This window comes from Stegodyphus dumicola, chromosome 10 (assembly GCF_044657685.1).
Source record: "Stegodyphus dumicola isolate Sdum_Otavi_A_Nest chromosome 10, ASM4465768v1".
In the NCBI taxonomy this organism is placed as follows: Eukaryota; Metazoa; Arthropoda; class Arachnida; order Araneae; family Eresidae; genus Stegodyphus; species Stegodyphus dumicola.
The window spans coordinates 42,484,328-42,500,792 of NC_140777.1; the positions used below are offsets into that span (position 1 = coordinate 42,484,328).

A 16,465-nucleotide genomic window follows, 5' to 3' on the forward strand; every position below is an offset into this window, starting at 1 on the left:
ATCATGTTCTTCGCACTTAAACCATAAAATTCAATTCAACAGCAATATCCCAAAATAATTTTTAAATGAGTATATCTTTAGAATTTCCGAAACACAGTTTAGCGCGCTGCCCTTGGAGATAAAAATATTTTTTTTCCGTATAGTGTTGCCTTTGTTCGCTTTGAAAACCCTTGAGTTTGTTAATCTAAAATACGTTTAAGTGTTACAAAATATGAAATCGACAATAAAACAAATTCCAATTCCAAATTAGGGCTTCCATATTCGGTAGAGGATTATGTTATTCAAAATTTGGTAGCTCTAGGTACCGTTGTCTTATCACAATGCGTGAAACATACATATATTTGTGCAGATTCCTTAATTTCTTTAAATACAACACAGGGCTATAATATTTGGTGTTAACAGTTTGATAAGCGAAGCGGACATTTAAAGTTTTCAAAGCAAAATGCCAAAACGAAATTAATAGCCCGTCTGAGCTAACGCCGTTTTGGCTAATTAAAAAAAATTAAAGTCTTGTTTCAAAGTTCGCATGTTCGGGTGAAGAAGTATGTATAATCTAAATATGGTGTCTCTAAGTGTCATCTTTTTCCAGAGTGCAAGAAACAAACAAACATGGTATTTTCGATGTTTACCTCATGCATAAGTCTTCCATGAAGACAAGCCTACCTTTTCTAGAAAAATGTCTTGTGATTTTCCTACATCAAATAAACTAACCTAATCTTTACTTATACAGTGATATTCGCAAAAATTCACATCGGCTATTTATAAAATCCTCGATTATTGATTTACAAACTCGAGACGTTTTCTTGTGCATACAAAGTGACTAAACGCTGATACATCTGATACCACAGTGGTGAATGAAACATTTTTGAAAAAACAGCATAGCACTTTTAGCTTACTCTTTCTTCAACCATCATTTGCTTCAGATAAAGTCTTAAGATATTTTCAGACGAAAATAAACTCATACATAAAACTACTATGTCTATCAGTAAACTTTATATATATTACTTTATGGGGCTTTACTTGATCTCAAACTAAAAATTAGTCCATTAACACCCCAACGGACGTAAAGCGAAATATCGTTAGGCCTGGAATGTCGCGGAAAGGTTTAAACATTCTCTTTTTTTTTAAACAGAATTTAGAACATACAAGCACTTTCTTATGCTAGCAACATCATCACAGTTCATAGTGATGCAAATAAATAGGAGTCGTCAAATTCAAATTAAACGTGGAAAGCTAGCTAAAGATACATGATTTAAATCTTACTCTAAGATGGTTTAGTAATTCTAACCCGAGAGTCAAAATCAATTTGCTGGCAGCGAAATAACGCAAAACCGAATAATTACAGCATGCACGCGCAGCCAAAATCACTCTGTCTTAAGTTCAAAAATGTTTAATGACAAAAAAATGTAATAAAACTGTTCCTCACAAAAAAAAAAAAAAAAAAATACGTTTTAATGTAAAGGAATTACCGAAGTTTGGAAAACGCTGTACTTGACCTCAAGAATTCTCAGAATTCAACATTAATTTTACAATTTTAGCTGTTAGTGTATTAGCTAGAGTTTCAATTTTGGGCAAAAAAGTTTCTTCCTGTAAACCAAAAATAAAAATATGTTTAATTTTCATTAAAAAAAGTTAATATTTATGCTTTAACCTATTGTCTTAGCTAACATATACTGTTGCTACTGTACTTTTGTTAAGGAAAAACCATTCTATTTCTAAACAATGAACCCTTTTTCCTTCGGTAACTTAAAACAATAGGCTCATCAGCACCTGCGTCAACTAGTAGCGTATTGGTGACTCCTTATAACTGCTTTTTATTTTTTTTTCCCTGCACGTGAGCAAGCACATTTTTTTTGACTAAAAAGTATTCTTCGAAAGTTGATTTTGCAAGGAGCGTTACACCATATGCATATACTTTTCAATTGTGTTGATTCACGTAATGAGGAAGGGAAGGGGAGACAGAACGGTAACAACTCATTTGACCCGTTCTTTTATAAGAGGCCAGGAGTATTCCAAGAGGTCGAAAACAAAAACCCGCGTAATTCGAATCAAAAAGCAAAACTAGGGTAACCGATGGCAGAAATAGTCTCCTGTGCCTGAGATAACAGGAGAGAGAGTTAATTCGGTTTCGAGCCCAAGGTTTGATACGTGAGGCGATTTGTCTGGGTCACGGTTACGCAGTCAAGGTAAAAGGTAAAGAAATATTTGAGAGAAAGTGAAATTTATCTTCGATCTGTGCTGGACGATGCTTTTATTTCTATCGGCAGTAGTTTGTTGCTTATTTAGCATTCACCTCAGGAAATATATGCATTATTTATAATCTCTTGCAGATCATAATGGGTACAATGCCATTTCAAATTAGACCATAATGGATATCATTTAATGGATATTTTATACGAGTCTGCATTTTTTATCTCGTTTGTCTGTTTTTATGAAATATATTAAACCTGTCTGCTTTTCTTCTTTTAATACGTGTTATTTTGTCCCATTGTCTCTGGCTACCTAATTTAGTACCTTAGGTTTCTTTAGTTTCAACTTATAGTGTTTCTCTCTCTCTCTAATTAACTAAAATTCTTAAATCATACTAAGACAGTCAAGCGAGTTATCGGCCCATCTGTGAAATAAACTACTGCAACAAAGTTGAAAGTTTAAACAAACCTTTCATTAAAAGCTTTAAACTGTACGAAATGCGCGACTTGTGTTTACAACTGAACTCTCTCTGCAGCTTGCGGTACATCCTTATCAGAAAAGGTGATTCTACAATTTAAATTAAATCAATCCTGGAAGCTATAACGTAAACAGCCTAACAAGCATTGGTTCACTTATTAAGTGCGCGATTTGACTGCGGCTAGCAAAATGGCTAAAGCCATGTAACTAATTCACAAAGTTGGGTAAAAGAATAATACCACAGTTAGTATGACTGCCGAAAGCTCTTAGTCTAAATGTGAAAGAACTTTGTTTTAAATATTCTTATTTCATTTACATCCTGGTGAAAACTAATAAAAAGAAGAAATGACAGTAAAGTTCTAAGTCATAAAAATGGATTAATTAGCCCAAAATATACTTTAAAAACTAAATTACAGTTTCATTTACACTAGTATTATCTATTTTCGCATTTCTATATCACATTCATCTATGAAATTAATTTTACGGGATATAGTAAACAGTAAGTAATATTCAGAATGGTGTTTTACTAAACCATGAAACTAAACAATATTTTGCATATTTCGTTCCTTAAATTACATCTAAGTATTTTAAATAATGCTTAATTCTTTACACACTAGAAATATGTTTAGGGACTCATTCCTAAAGTTAGAAGCGCAGCAGCCCATGGAATATTACTAGAAAAGATAAAAAATAATTAAATAAAAAATTAATAAAAAATAATTAAAATTAAATAAAATGTAAAACGATGAATAAAATCTTAATAAATTAAGTTAAATCGCTGACAAATAATAAAATAATACATCAAAATACTCAAGATCTCGTTATTTGGGGCGCCGGCATATACAAATACTGCTAAAGCTATTACATATACATACATCATATACATAAACTGAATTTAAGCCGATACTTATTTATGCTGATTTTATATGTACTGGATTTTTTAAGCATTATATATGCTGAATTTAAGCCGTGTTTTATCTGTAATTCATATTAGTTTTATGAAATATATAAATTGTTAGCAACATGCATTATAACTATATTTTCTTCAGGAATTTATCACAGAAGCATCATTCAAAAATGTAGAGTTTTATTGTAGAAAACCTAACTAATTAGTTAACTATGTAACGTATCTTATGTTAATTAACCAGTTATTATAATTTTGATCTTTACTATAACTTCTTCCTTGCTTATTCCTCACCAGAATGCAAATTATCTTGGAGAGTTTTTAAGCTGAGGGCTTTGAATCCTAGAGAAAGAGAGTTTCTGGCAATTGTGTCTGCTTTTAGTTTCTTTAGCAGCTCAATATAAAAGTGGTATTCGGGCTTTAAAAGTCTCTCGTTAGCCGATGCTTTGAGCTTAAGCGCCGGGGAATAATTGAACCAGCTTATAACTTATCTTATTGAATGTATGGTCGTAGACTATGTTATAAGCGTTGAACTGAATTGTCTGTTATTGTTTAATTTAATTTAGACAGAAGCAGTATTATTTGTCTTTGGCAGAAGCTATGCCTTCTGTTCCTATTAGATTAAAATAAAAGGCTACTTAAATCTGAATATTTAAGACGTAGCGACTACTAGATAACCTGTCTAGTAGGACTTAGTTTCCAGATCAATGGCAACCCTACAACAATCTTGTTTAAAAAAGGGCTGCATATTAGCTAAGGATTAATTCAGGCGTCTCACTGTTGTACGTTATATGGAATGTGTACTAGACTAATTACGAAATTCAATGAAGAATTTTTTTTTTTTTTTGGCTTGAGAAGGGTCACGGAAATTGATGTCTTTCAACTTTACTTGATGCGTGACATCTTCTTCATGTCGTGCTGTAAGCTTTCTCGTAAATTCTAAAGAATATTTCTAGCAAATCGTCAGTCACAATTGCTCTGACGTAAAGGAGCACTTAGAACCTCTCTCATCACTGACCAAATGCAACAAGCTAATTTGACACACACCTTTATGACGTCATTTGAGGAAAATCCTTTAAAGTCAGATCAGTTCAATTCCATTTTGAAAAAAACTAAGTGAAGAGAAGAATAAAAAAATTCGCCATTCGCGTCAAATCAATCAAAGTGTAGAGTTGGAATACGAGTGATTGCTTATTACGAGTATTTACGCAATCAGAGGAAAGGTGGTCTGGTTTATTAAGCAATTTAAACTTTCTTTAAAAAACTGTTACATTATTATCAAAATTGAATGCTCGAAATGAAAAAAGTAATAATTTAAAGCAATAGTAAGAAAATAATAAATAAAGGAGCAAGGATATGGAGTTGAAAATTCAAAATTCTGAGTTATTGATTACTTGAAATTGATATACAAGTATAACTATCAACTTCTAATTAATTGCGTATACAGGGGACGACATTAAGGGTTTGTGTCCGCCGAAAATATCGCGCCAAAAACGTCGGGAAGAAAATAATGCAAGGGGAAATGCCGGAGTGCAAATCATCAAGAGAAACACATTACAGTTTTAAAATATCGTGGTATAAAACATAGTGATAGGAAATAAGTGATGCAAAAATTTTGCAGTTGTAAGTTATAGTCTCACAATAGCGTAAGTTATAGTCAGCGTGGTAAAAAATAAATCATCGCAGGATGATAACATCGCAGATATACATCTACGGAATACAAAAATACGTTACAGTTCGCACTAATGATCGGACTTAAAGATCATCAGCACAGGAAGATTAAAAGTAACGGTTGCAAGACTGAACAAAATATGTAAAAAAAGGAGGCTAGTTAAATACAATTAATTAAGGAAAGAAGGCTAATTAGGGGTACGATCCCATATAATAGTCATACAATCCTCACAACAGGACTTCATACTGAAAATGAAGCATGTTATTATAAATCTCTGTGACAGTCGGTCTCACTCCTGCAGCAAAGTTAGATTCAAGTTCTGGGAGAAAGAGACAAAATGCAATTGCACCAAGATCATCCCAACTAAACTGCTATGTTTTTATCTGTACATCTGGCTGTCCAGTTCACCTGAGTAGTATCCTCGCATTCCATAAGCGACTTCACTAGATTAGCTCTATGTGGAAGAATGCTATCCTCCTGAACTGAAGCCGACTAATATCCATAAAAAGGTCAGCACTCTAAGATGTTTTTCCTAAACCTCAAAAGCAGTTATTGATCCTCTGCCAATGACATAAATATCTGTGTGTCCGTCAACATGATGCCATACCGGTCCCTTTCTCGGATGCTCGAAGGAGAGAATCAGGGACCTGCTACCTGCTTGGTGGTCTCAATAGACATCATGTTGGACAACACAGACCAGAGCTGGATTAATCATTAATCAAAATAAGCATATGAAATGGGAAGCAGCATGGAAACATCAAGGAAAAAGCATTACAAAAGTTGCTTACAAAAATATGGGGCAACTAAACTAAGTCCGAGAGAGAAGAAATGGGGAAACACTCGCGTAAATTTATTTGAGGGTACCAAATACTTTTAAATTCTTTCTTCATAATTATAACTGAATGATTTGTTTTGCTAATAATTAATGTGTAAGGATAATTATAATCAATATTTCAGCTACGGTCAGGTACTTAATTTTTTCCATAAATAAGGTACTCTGATTCAAGCTGAGTATTCAATGAATACTTCTTTTTGATACTCTGAATATTTACTGTGAGTAACAGACAATTTTTATCTGAGAAACATCCTGATTATTTTATACAGAAAATACTGTAACTGAAATTTTTTTATATCATCAGTATATGAAAATGAAAGACAACCTAAATTAGTAAACAAATGTAATTAAATGTATTTCATACAATCCAGAAAAGCAAATAAATACAATTTGGTAAACTTTATTATTAAATAATGGTAATTTTATAACATTTTATAATTACTGTTATTAACAGAACTTCTGCGAAGCCTTTTAATAGCTTCCACCAATTAAGCGTGTGATTCTTACATTTCAAATCCAAAGAAAATTCAAACACACTTATCTCAAAACTTCATTTTTTTAGCTGTGCCAATATTGCAGTTCGTGAGCAATGCGTTGAAGAATGAAAAGTGTTGAAGTCTTCTGTTGTTTGAAATAGATATTGTTTGGATCTACGTTCCAACTTTAGTTTAACAAAGCGGAAAACACCGACATAATTGAACTTGATTTAATATTTCTGTTATAATAAACACTTTTCATTTGTCCGCAGGCATTTCACTGTAATCGCTGTATTCTTTTTATTCTCTGTAAAAATCCGATTGCAAAGTAGATATCAAGCATAATTTCCTTTCATACGTATTTTCAGCCAAGAATCAAATTGTAACGAGGAAACATTGTTTTATCTCGACAGTTATTTTTGAGTCAGAACAAAATATTAAAGACATGAAATACTTCATCTAAAACGTTTTCCTAATAACTGAATTAAAAAAAACATAATTGCGACGTGTATTGTCTTTCTATAGAAAATTATCTGCATGTTATCATTTGATGGTTTTTCCCGTTTGTCAAAAAATCAGAATTACGCAGATAACGAAAAGTAGAAAGCATATACTGATGTTCTTTTCCTGTCAATTAAAAGAAACTGGCGATTTTATACCTGATACTTAATGGCAAAAAATTGCTTTTGAATCTTGAAATCAGTTATATAAGTGCAATTGCTAAAGGTCTACATATTTTTTCTCAAACCGAATCGAAACAATACCAATTCACTTTTCATAATCCATCGCATTTTCCCATTAAAAACAATCATACATTTTTGACGGCGAAAACTTTTAACAAAGTCCTTCAAAAATTTTGGAGTATTCTATTACGAAAAATTCTTACAGAGATTATAATAATTAGATTATAATTTATAGAAATCTATAAATATTCTTATAGGATATAAAGATCTGCGCGTTATAAATAACCCTCTATAGAAATGCTTCTCTATGAAATTCTGTAGAAATTTTACAAATCTTTCATAGAAAAGTGTGTGTGTGTGATTATGGCAAAGCCTCGAGGGCTATCTGCCTAAGGGGAGGGATGCCTTCGTGGAGGACTTTCTAAGGGAAACTGGCTCATATACACATTACACATGGGGAAGACCACGAAAACACCCATGCAGTCAGCCCGTGCGCGGGATTCGAACCTCGGACCGAACTACCAGTGTTCAGCGACTTTACCGCTCGGCCGCTGGTGAGCCTTTCATAGAAAAGAGTTTTATAGAAATGCTGCTTTACAAAAATCATATAGAAAATTTATAAAATCTTTATAGATTGATAAATTTTCAAACTGCAATCGCAGCAAATCTTAAGTTTTGAATGCAACCTATGAGATAAAGAAGAGCAAAAATAATCACTTCTTATTCATAAGTGTTGATCTAAATTTATGTAACATTCTGTGCAATTTTTTGTTAAATATTACTTATCTGTTACAAAACATAAATCTTTTAAAAGCGTAAAATCAATTCAAATCAAAAAATGATTTAAAAAATTAAATTTATGCTAATTTTTATTAAATAATAAAGTTGTAACGCTTTACACAAATACTTTTAATTATAGTATATGTATCCCTGATAAGAAAAATAGTTTTTCAATTTTAATTAAGCATACTATTATTTAAAATATATCTATTTTTGTTTAAATATTAAATGAAAAAGTATTAAAAATTTTTATTAGAAGAAAATTATATCTGTTTTTATTCCGAAAGTTTCCTTCCTCTTCCCCTCCGTCCTCCATGTCACATATCACATCACCCTTTTTACAAGGTTAAAAATTCTATTCAAAAATGGAAATTATTTTGTTCTTTTCAATCCCAAAAGAAACATTTGCTACTTTTATGATGCTTTTAAATACTCAAAATCTTCTAGAGACTTCTAAAGTTTAATTCTAAAATTTAATTAAGGTAATTTGTTTAGGATTCTTTAGAATTATGGCACAGATTTTTATAAACTGGATATGATATTTTCAGCAGAATTCTGTTAGTTGATTTTATGCGCATAATTAATTCGATTTCGTATGTGGGATCTCTAGATATACTGTACAAAATTTTATAGACTTTTTGCACAAATCCCTGCAGAAGATTTTACACAAATCTTTATAGAATCTCTGTACATAATTATGAGGAAACTACATCTAAATTTCTTTAGAATTTTATAGAAGACCTTTGACCTAGTTTATAAGAAATGAGGCCGTAATTCTAGAGGACTATAAAGAAATTGAACATTAAATTTTTATGGAATTTGGAATTTTAGAAGACATTTTCACAAAGGTTGCGCTACTATGCATTTATCATGTACTTGACTTTGGGTGTTGCCAGTGAGCGAACGAAATATCAGTTTTTTTTTTTTTTTTTTTTTTTTTTTTATTTTGTACGAAAATAGCCAGATGTCATAGCGTTTTCATTTGATAAAGCATAAGATATTATAATTTTTATTTCAAATTTAATCAATTGCTAATTTATTAAAAAGCCGAACTACTTACAAGTAATAAGCGCATTTAAATTACTGAAATCTTTGTTTTATTATTAATAATATTTTTAACTGATACTACTTAAAACTAATTTAGTTTATTATGTAGTTATTAAACTGATACTTTATAGAATTCCAGGTATTATTATAATTGATTAAAAAATTTTCTAATGTCATATATACTTATCTCAGTGCAGATGCACTTTTTGTTTAATTTTTAATAACATATCTAATTGATATATTTATGGTATATACATGTCATAATCTTTATTAACATTCCAAGCGTTATTCTTCCTAATAAAAAGTATTTCTAATGCTTTGTTTTACTTACTGGCATAAGATTCGTTTTAGCAACTAATGACTTTTTCTCTATGCTTAGTTACAGTACTGGACAATTTTTTTCATACACCAGTTTATGAAACTGATTCACTTCATACCTTGATATTTTATTTTAAAGAAACTTGATCAAAATCAGAGAAGAATTTTATAGCATTTTTTCCTAGAATGATTAGGTTAGGTTATTTAAATACAGCAAAACACACGAGATTCTGAGGGACGGAACGTGAAACTGGCTCGTAAACACGTTATACGCGAAAGAAGCCACGAAATCATCAGCCAACCCATTGCCCCCCCCCCGAGTTTTAACACCTGGTTGAACTACCAGCGTTCAGCGACAGAATTTCAGAGATTTAATCATGCAGACACTGGTGGGTCCTTCTAAATGCATTTACTATATATCTGACAAGTTAAGAGATTCCTAAAAATTCTAGTTAAAAATGGTAAAATTTATATCCAGAAAAATGAAGTAAATATAGAAAGAATTTTCTTCTTCCTTACCGCGTGCCTTCGGAGTGTGATTTAAAAGCAAACCCGGCTAGTATCAGAAGGTGATGAGTTAGAATCCCGGCGAGGTCATAGCTCGCTTTGGTACCTTTCTGCATCGGAATATTTCAAAAGACTCTAGATTGATAGAATTGAAATGTGGTGGATAATAATTCACTACTAGCTGTATCTGATGACTGGATCTCACTTTCTCAGTCGCTTTTTAAAACACTCTGATTTGCAAGGCCTTATATACGGCCTAGAATATTTTTAACGTCTGTAAGAGAGTATAGATACGTGCATCTTGATATATATTCAGGAAATTAAGACAGTAAAATTTTAAAAAAACCTCTTTCTCATGACAGGTTTAAGAAATCTTAGCTGTCTTAGCGAAATGCCGTACCCGTCAGAAAAGTCAGAAAGTATTATTAGCCCTTTAACCATATATATATATATCTTCCTAAACATACTTAAAAGCTTCTTCCTCGAAATTCTCTTAGCCAAATTTAATATCATTTTCCTAAATTTGTTTCTTTTTAAGAAATAATATGAATTTAGCCCTCGTTATTAGAGACGGGCAGAGCCTCTCCTTTAAGGGATCAGATAGGAACCGTTCGCTCACTAAAGTGAAACGTGAATCTGTTCTTTTTAACGATTCACCGCTCACTAACAATGACCATGACGAATGTGCTTGGAACAGGCGTGGATCAAGAGTGATGTGCAAAGATGAAGGAAAAGCAGAAAGAATTGAAAAAGGAGTGGGATTATTGGAATCAACTCTACCAAACCGCTCACTACCTGGACTGATTTCTTTCAATTGTACTTTTGAGATTCTCTAGAAAACCTTTCTACATAGGACAACAATAAAATTCTGGAATAAGAAAACTGATAAAACTTTAAATATAATTAAAATTAAATTCACTTTTATTAAAAATTACATTATTTTATTACTATAACTGATATTTTGTTGCTACGACAAAGCACATTGTAAAAGCAAATTTTTGGATTGAAGGCGGATCTCAAACAAGAGGAAACTGTCTGTTGACAATATTAGCATTTCCGTTTTTTTTTTTTTTTTTTTTTTTTTTTTTTTATTTGAAAAAACGATAGGTTTTGTATTCGGTAGGGTCCACACTTTGTTCTGCAACCCTGAAAAAGTACATTAGATAGGAAAATTAATGTTATAAATATGTACTTATTCCAAGGTAGATGAAAGAGAAATTCATAGCTCTTGATTATAAGATGTTGGTAAAATAAGCAAATAAATAAAAAAGTAATTTATTATTTTACTTTAATATTACAGTAATATTGTATAAAAAGGTAATACTTATATACATAGCTATACTATGACACAATCAAAATGCAACTCAAAGGTACAGCTCCGAGGAAGTGAAAAGAGCAAATAATCAGGACTCCGCAGAGGCGGTTTGCGGCTGGAGCAAGAGCGATGAAAAGAAAGGCTTCGCTGAGACGAAATCCGCAGATAGAGCAGAAGCGATGAAAATCACGAGTCCGAAGGATCTAACGACTAGTGCCGGAGCATTGACAGCTTGTACTGATAGTTGATTTATATGTAGACTCATACACATGCATAAAAAAATCGCCAGTAAAAATTTAAATGGGATCAAAAACGTACGTTCAAGCATTAAATCTGCATGCTTCCTAAATGAACGAGTTTTTTTTTATTATAAAGTAATTGTTAACTTAATTAGCACTCTTATTTTTGCAGAATGCTCGAAAAATATCTGGCATAATTTTAAAGATTAGTAGAAGGAACTAAAATAATGTAGTCGGAAATGATGCTTTAAGTGCTACTAGGTGGCGGTGGTTAACGGCACTTATTGAACATCTGGGAGTAAAGGTGACACTTCCCCGCTGGAATGTTCAACAGCATGTATCGCTTTACAAAGTCAGAGCTTGAAGATGTTCATCTGATGCATGGGAGCAGCGAACAAAGGCTCAGAGGCTGTACAGGAATCGATTACCGACGAAAAAACTGTTAAATGAACAAATGTTTGAGCTGTACCACCAACTCTGCGAAATTGCTAAGTAATATGATCTGAGTCGGACTAGAAGTACCACAACTCCAGGAGTGAAAGAAACTGTTATACCTGAATTTGAGCTTAATCCTTCCAATAGCACGAGAGATATTTCGCGTGATCTGGGTCTGAGGTATTCACTTTTATGGGAGATTTTATACGATAAAGGCATGCACCCACACTACTCACAATGTGTACAATGAGGGCAGGCATTGACAGTTGAAGACTCTCATCTTCATACAGAGTTTGCCCATTGGTAACTACAATAGATTGCATTATAGATGGACTTCTCCGTGTACTGATATTCAAGGCAAAAACATATGTACACGTGAATTACTCTTTAATAGTCACAAGCGCATGTTTGGTCACACGAAACTCCGCTTGCAACAAGACCACGTGCCTACCAGTGAAGAGTTTCGATCAGTGCATGAGCTGGTTTCGTACATAATTTACAAATATTTCATTGTATTGCACATCCAATCCACATGTCGCTCGAACGGGAGCATGGACTCCACTTCTTGCACAAGGCATTGCCGGAACAGTTCGCCAACGTCCTTGCTCTATTCTAAGTAGAAGTTCCTTTCGGCATAATAGTGCTTCCGCACATTTTAGTACTGATGTCAGAAATTAACTTATAATAATTAATTTCATATTAGGCAAAGAAATCGCATTCTGAAATTTTGTGTTGCTGTCGGTTTAAAAAAATACTTTACGTTATGTGTGGCTCGAATGCTGAAATTATTTCTAGATGTTTTAACTAAACGTACAGGAAATACTATAATTTTCACGAATGCAAGAAAATGCATGCTTGTGTTTTATTAAATGAAAGATATTGATTCTGCATACACGTGTCATATAAAAAACATTAAAATATGAATTTATAAGCATTTTATTGTTCTCATTGCTAAGCAATTGTAGCATAATATTACAGAAAAGAGGAGTTCTGTAATATTATGCTTTACATACATAATTTACAAAAACATTTTGTAATATTTTATTGTTACGGAAATAAGAATATCGCCAGTGGGTCTTTGAAACCAAGAATATGTGTTATTTATTTATTTGTCTTATAAGCAATATATAAGTATTTCTCCTGCCTTTTAGCATGCCTTCATGGTGTAGTGGTCAGCACGGTCGGCGCGTATTCGAGAAGTCCGTGTTTCGAGTCCCGGCGAGAGCAGTGCTCATTTTTTACTTCTTCCTGTTTCGAAATAGCTTAATGTTCTTACAGTGGCACCCAAACTGAAAATGGTGGTGGATGATGATTCTTTACCAAGAGGATTTGGCGATTGGGTCCCCTAAACCCCAGTCGCCCTTTAAAGGGGGAGTATATAAGGTATTTCTTCCACCTTCTTAGCATGCCTTCGTGATGTACTGGTCAGCACGCTCAACGTGTATTCGAGAAGTCTGTGGTTTGGACGAGAGCACTGGTAACTTTTCACCTCTCTCAGCATCGAAAGAACTTAATGTCTCTACAGTCTTTAGTCTTTATTTGCCTTTATTTATTTATTTCTCTTTTGGAAGTCTTTAGTGAATTCCTTAGAAGATTTTGAACCTTTAAATTACGTTACGCCTCATCATCCTGTCACTTAAATATTGCCCTGCGTGAAACAAAATGTTTTCTTCCCAGAGCTCGCGCTTGACTCCTTCTCAGAGCATTTACAACCTTTCGACAAAACATGAGATGGTTTTATCTGTCATTCAACATTCAATTGCTTAACTAACTTATTACTTTAAGTACAATAAACAAATTTTAATAGTTAAGAACTTTTAATAATATGTCTAATTAATATGAATTAAAATACATACAACGCTATTGTAATCACTAAAAGATGTTTCTAACGTCGTATAATATGTAGCTAGCACAGAATCGTTTTATTGTTTTAATTTACTTAACGAATTTGAAAGAAGTAGTAATACAACAATTTTTATTTTCATACATTTTCTATGTAATCTTTCAATACTTTACACTTGACTGTTAGAGAAAGAATCCTATTCTATGACATGAAAGTTGTCAAAGAAGATAATTTTAATATGTAGTGCATCAAGACGAATTTGAGACTATATTAAAAAGAAAGAAGCTTATTACAGGATACGAATATATGATATTTAATGTGCACAAGACATAATTTGATTTTTCTCAAAAGCAAGCATTTGCTATAGCCTTAAAATGTATTTTTCTTCGAATAACTCTTTCATAAATTTATCATTTTGAGACGACGCCGGCAATATATACAGCTATTTTGACAATATTTCAGCTGAAAAGAAAATTCCTTCCAAATTATCATATATTTTTAATAAAGAAAATTTATTAATAGCTAGTCTATTATCTTAAGCATAGCATAAACATGCGCCTTTATTTTAATATTGCAGATAATAGTATTAATGGAAGGAACAATGATATTTCACAAATATAGGTTGCCCATTGGGTACGCGAATTTAATTTTAAATTGAAACACTGTAGAGACACTAGGTTATTTCGAAGCAAGAGATATGAAAAATGAGCAAGAGCAATGCCCTCTCCAGGACTCGAACCACGGACCTGTCGAATACGCGCCGAATGTACACCACAAAGGCATGCTAAGACGGCGGGAGAAATACCTTATATACTGTCCCTTTTAAAGAGCGACTGGGGATTAGGGAACCTAATCGCCGAATTTTGGTAGTGGAGATTCATCATCCACCACCTTTTTTAGTTCGCGCACCACTGTAGAGACATTAGGTTTTTTTTTTTTTTTTTTTTTTTTTTTTTAAAGCATCAGAAGGCGAAAAATGAGCAATGCCCTCGCCGGGACTCGAACCTCGCACCTCTCGAATACGCACCGAGTGTGCTTACCATTACACCCCGAAGGCATGCTAAGAAGGCGGGATAAATATTTTATAACACAATAAATTATGCTTAACTTGAAAATTATTATTGAATTATAAAATAGACATGGTGAGATTAATTGCAGAATACGATGTCAGCTAAATACGCTCTGTGGCTGAGCTGGCATACTTTGACCCTTTCGTTCAAATTTTCAAAAAGGTTTTCCAAATCAGATGGTTCAATTTTAGCAATCACGATTTGGATTTCAGCTTTCAATTTCAGTATTGCTTGTGGTTTGGACTCTACAAAACCCAGAGGAAAAACCCCATATGATGTCAAGTTGCAAGATCTAGGCAGCTAATGAATATGAGCATTTCTGAAAGACAGAAAAATATTGTCTTAACAAGCTGATAGTTTCTCTTCTTGTATGGCATGTAGCACCATCCTGTTGAAATCCCATTCTTCGAGGTCTTAATTGTCCGAATGATCTTACAAAAAGTTCGATAATGTGTCACAGTATTGTATTCCATTTAAAGTTTAATATTGACCAAATTCATTTCTGAACAAAGGACGGTCCAGTCGCGAGCCATTAAGCTTAGCAAGTGTAGATAACATAGGTAAAAAAACTGAGGTTGCTAAAAGAAACATACAAAAAATCGTGGATGAATATATTGTGCCCCCGATAGACCATCCTTTACATAAATATATTATGCCACGGTGAATGACTTCAAAATTTACTATATTTTACTTATTTTCAGGTAGGTAAGAACCTGTAATTTTCTCTCTTACAATTACGTGTTATTAAACTGCTGCAAGGAAAATATTTTAATCAAAATATTAATGCATAAAATTATATTATGCTACTTTAAATTATGCTTTACTAAAAATGAACGACTATTTTTAGGTCTCCAAGAAGCTAACAAAAAACAAATCGAAAATTTTTAGGTATGTTTTTTACTTTTATTTTGACGTAAAAATAAAAGTCGTATTGATTTTTTATTTAATGCTTTTTCTGATTTCTTTATATCCATACCTTATCAATCTGTTTTAATCTGTAACTGTTAATCATTTAAACTAACTACTTTTCTTAACTTTTTCATATTTCTTTTAACAATTCCTACCTTAAAAATTTAGCATAATTTATAATTTTTCATTTACAAAAAAGTCAAAAACTCCTAAAAATAAAAACTTTCAACTACAAACTTTATTCAAACTCAATTTCTTATTCAACGTTATTCAACTGTAATTTCTTATTTAGTATTTTAGATCTTCCTTCAGAGGATGTTTTACACTTTATGATGCAAGTACTGAAAAGGATTTCGCTAGAGAAATTTACTTATAATTCCGCTCGAAGCGTAAGTATCCTGAATACAGAAAATAAAAAATTTAGATATGTGTAGCTTGTTTCTTTTAAAAACGTAAACATATTGCTCTGAAAAATAAAATTTGAGGACATTCAATATTTATAGATTTTCGGAATCTCAACCCATCTGAATACAAAATTCCTCAAAAGAGGCCTACCATAAAAGAATTCTACGAAACCAATTCTTTGCAAGCCATTTTGCTAAAAATATAGTAGCATTAGAAAAAAATATGAAATACCTTAAATTGTTTCTTAACTTTCATTTATGTGAGCTTTTCCTCTTTCTTATTTTTAACCTACGTTTCTTGAAATTCCTTCAGATTTCTGAACACAAAAATTAACTTCCAAATTCTCTAAATGTGTTGGGG

At 32.3% G+C, this 16,465-nt stretch overlaps 1 protein-coding gene across 5 annotated transcripts in view; it reads left to right on the top strand.

Annotated features, from left to right (window-relative positions):
• The window catches only part of LOC118195368 (uncharacterized), a 104,160-nt gene that overhangs the window by 30,924 nt on the left and 56,771 nt on the right, over nt 1-16,465 (top strand). For 4 of the 5 annotated variants that reach the window (XR_004759237.2, XR_004759236.2, XM_085824899.1 and 1 more), the window contains exons 3-4: nt 15,639-15,679; nt 15,993-16,089. The exons of the other annotated variant lie outside the window; for it this stretch is intronic. Coding sequence is in view for 2 of the 4 variants with exons in the window: in XM_085824899.1 (XP_085681025.1) it covers nt 15,639-15,679; nt 15,993-16,089 (138 nt within the window). In the remaining 2 variants the exon portion in view is untranslated. The remainder of the gene's footprint in view (nt 1-15,638; nt 15,680-15,992; nt 16,090-16,465) is intronic. 5 annotated transcript variants of the gene reach the window in all.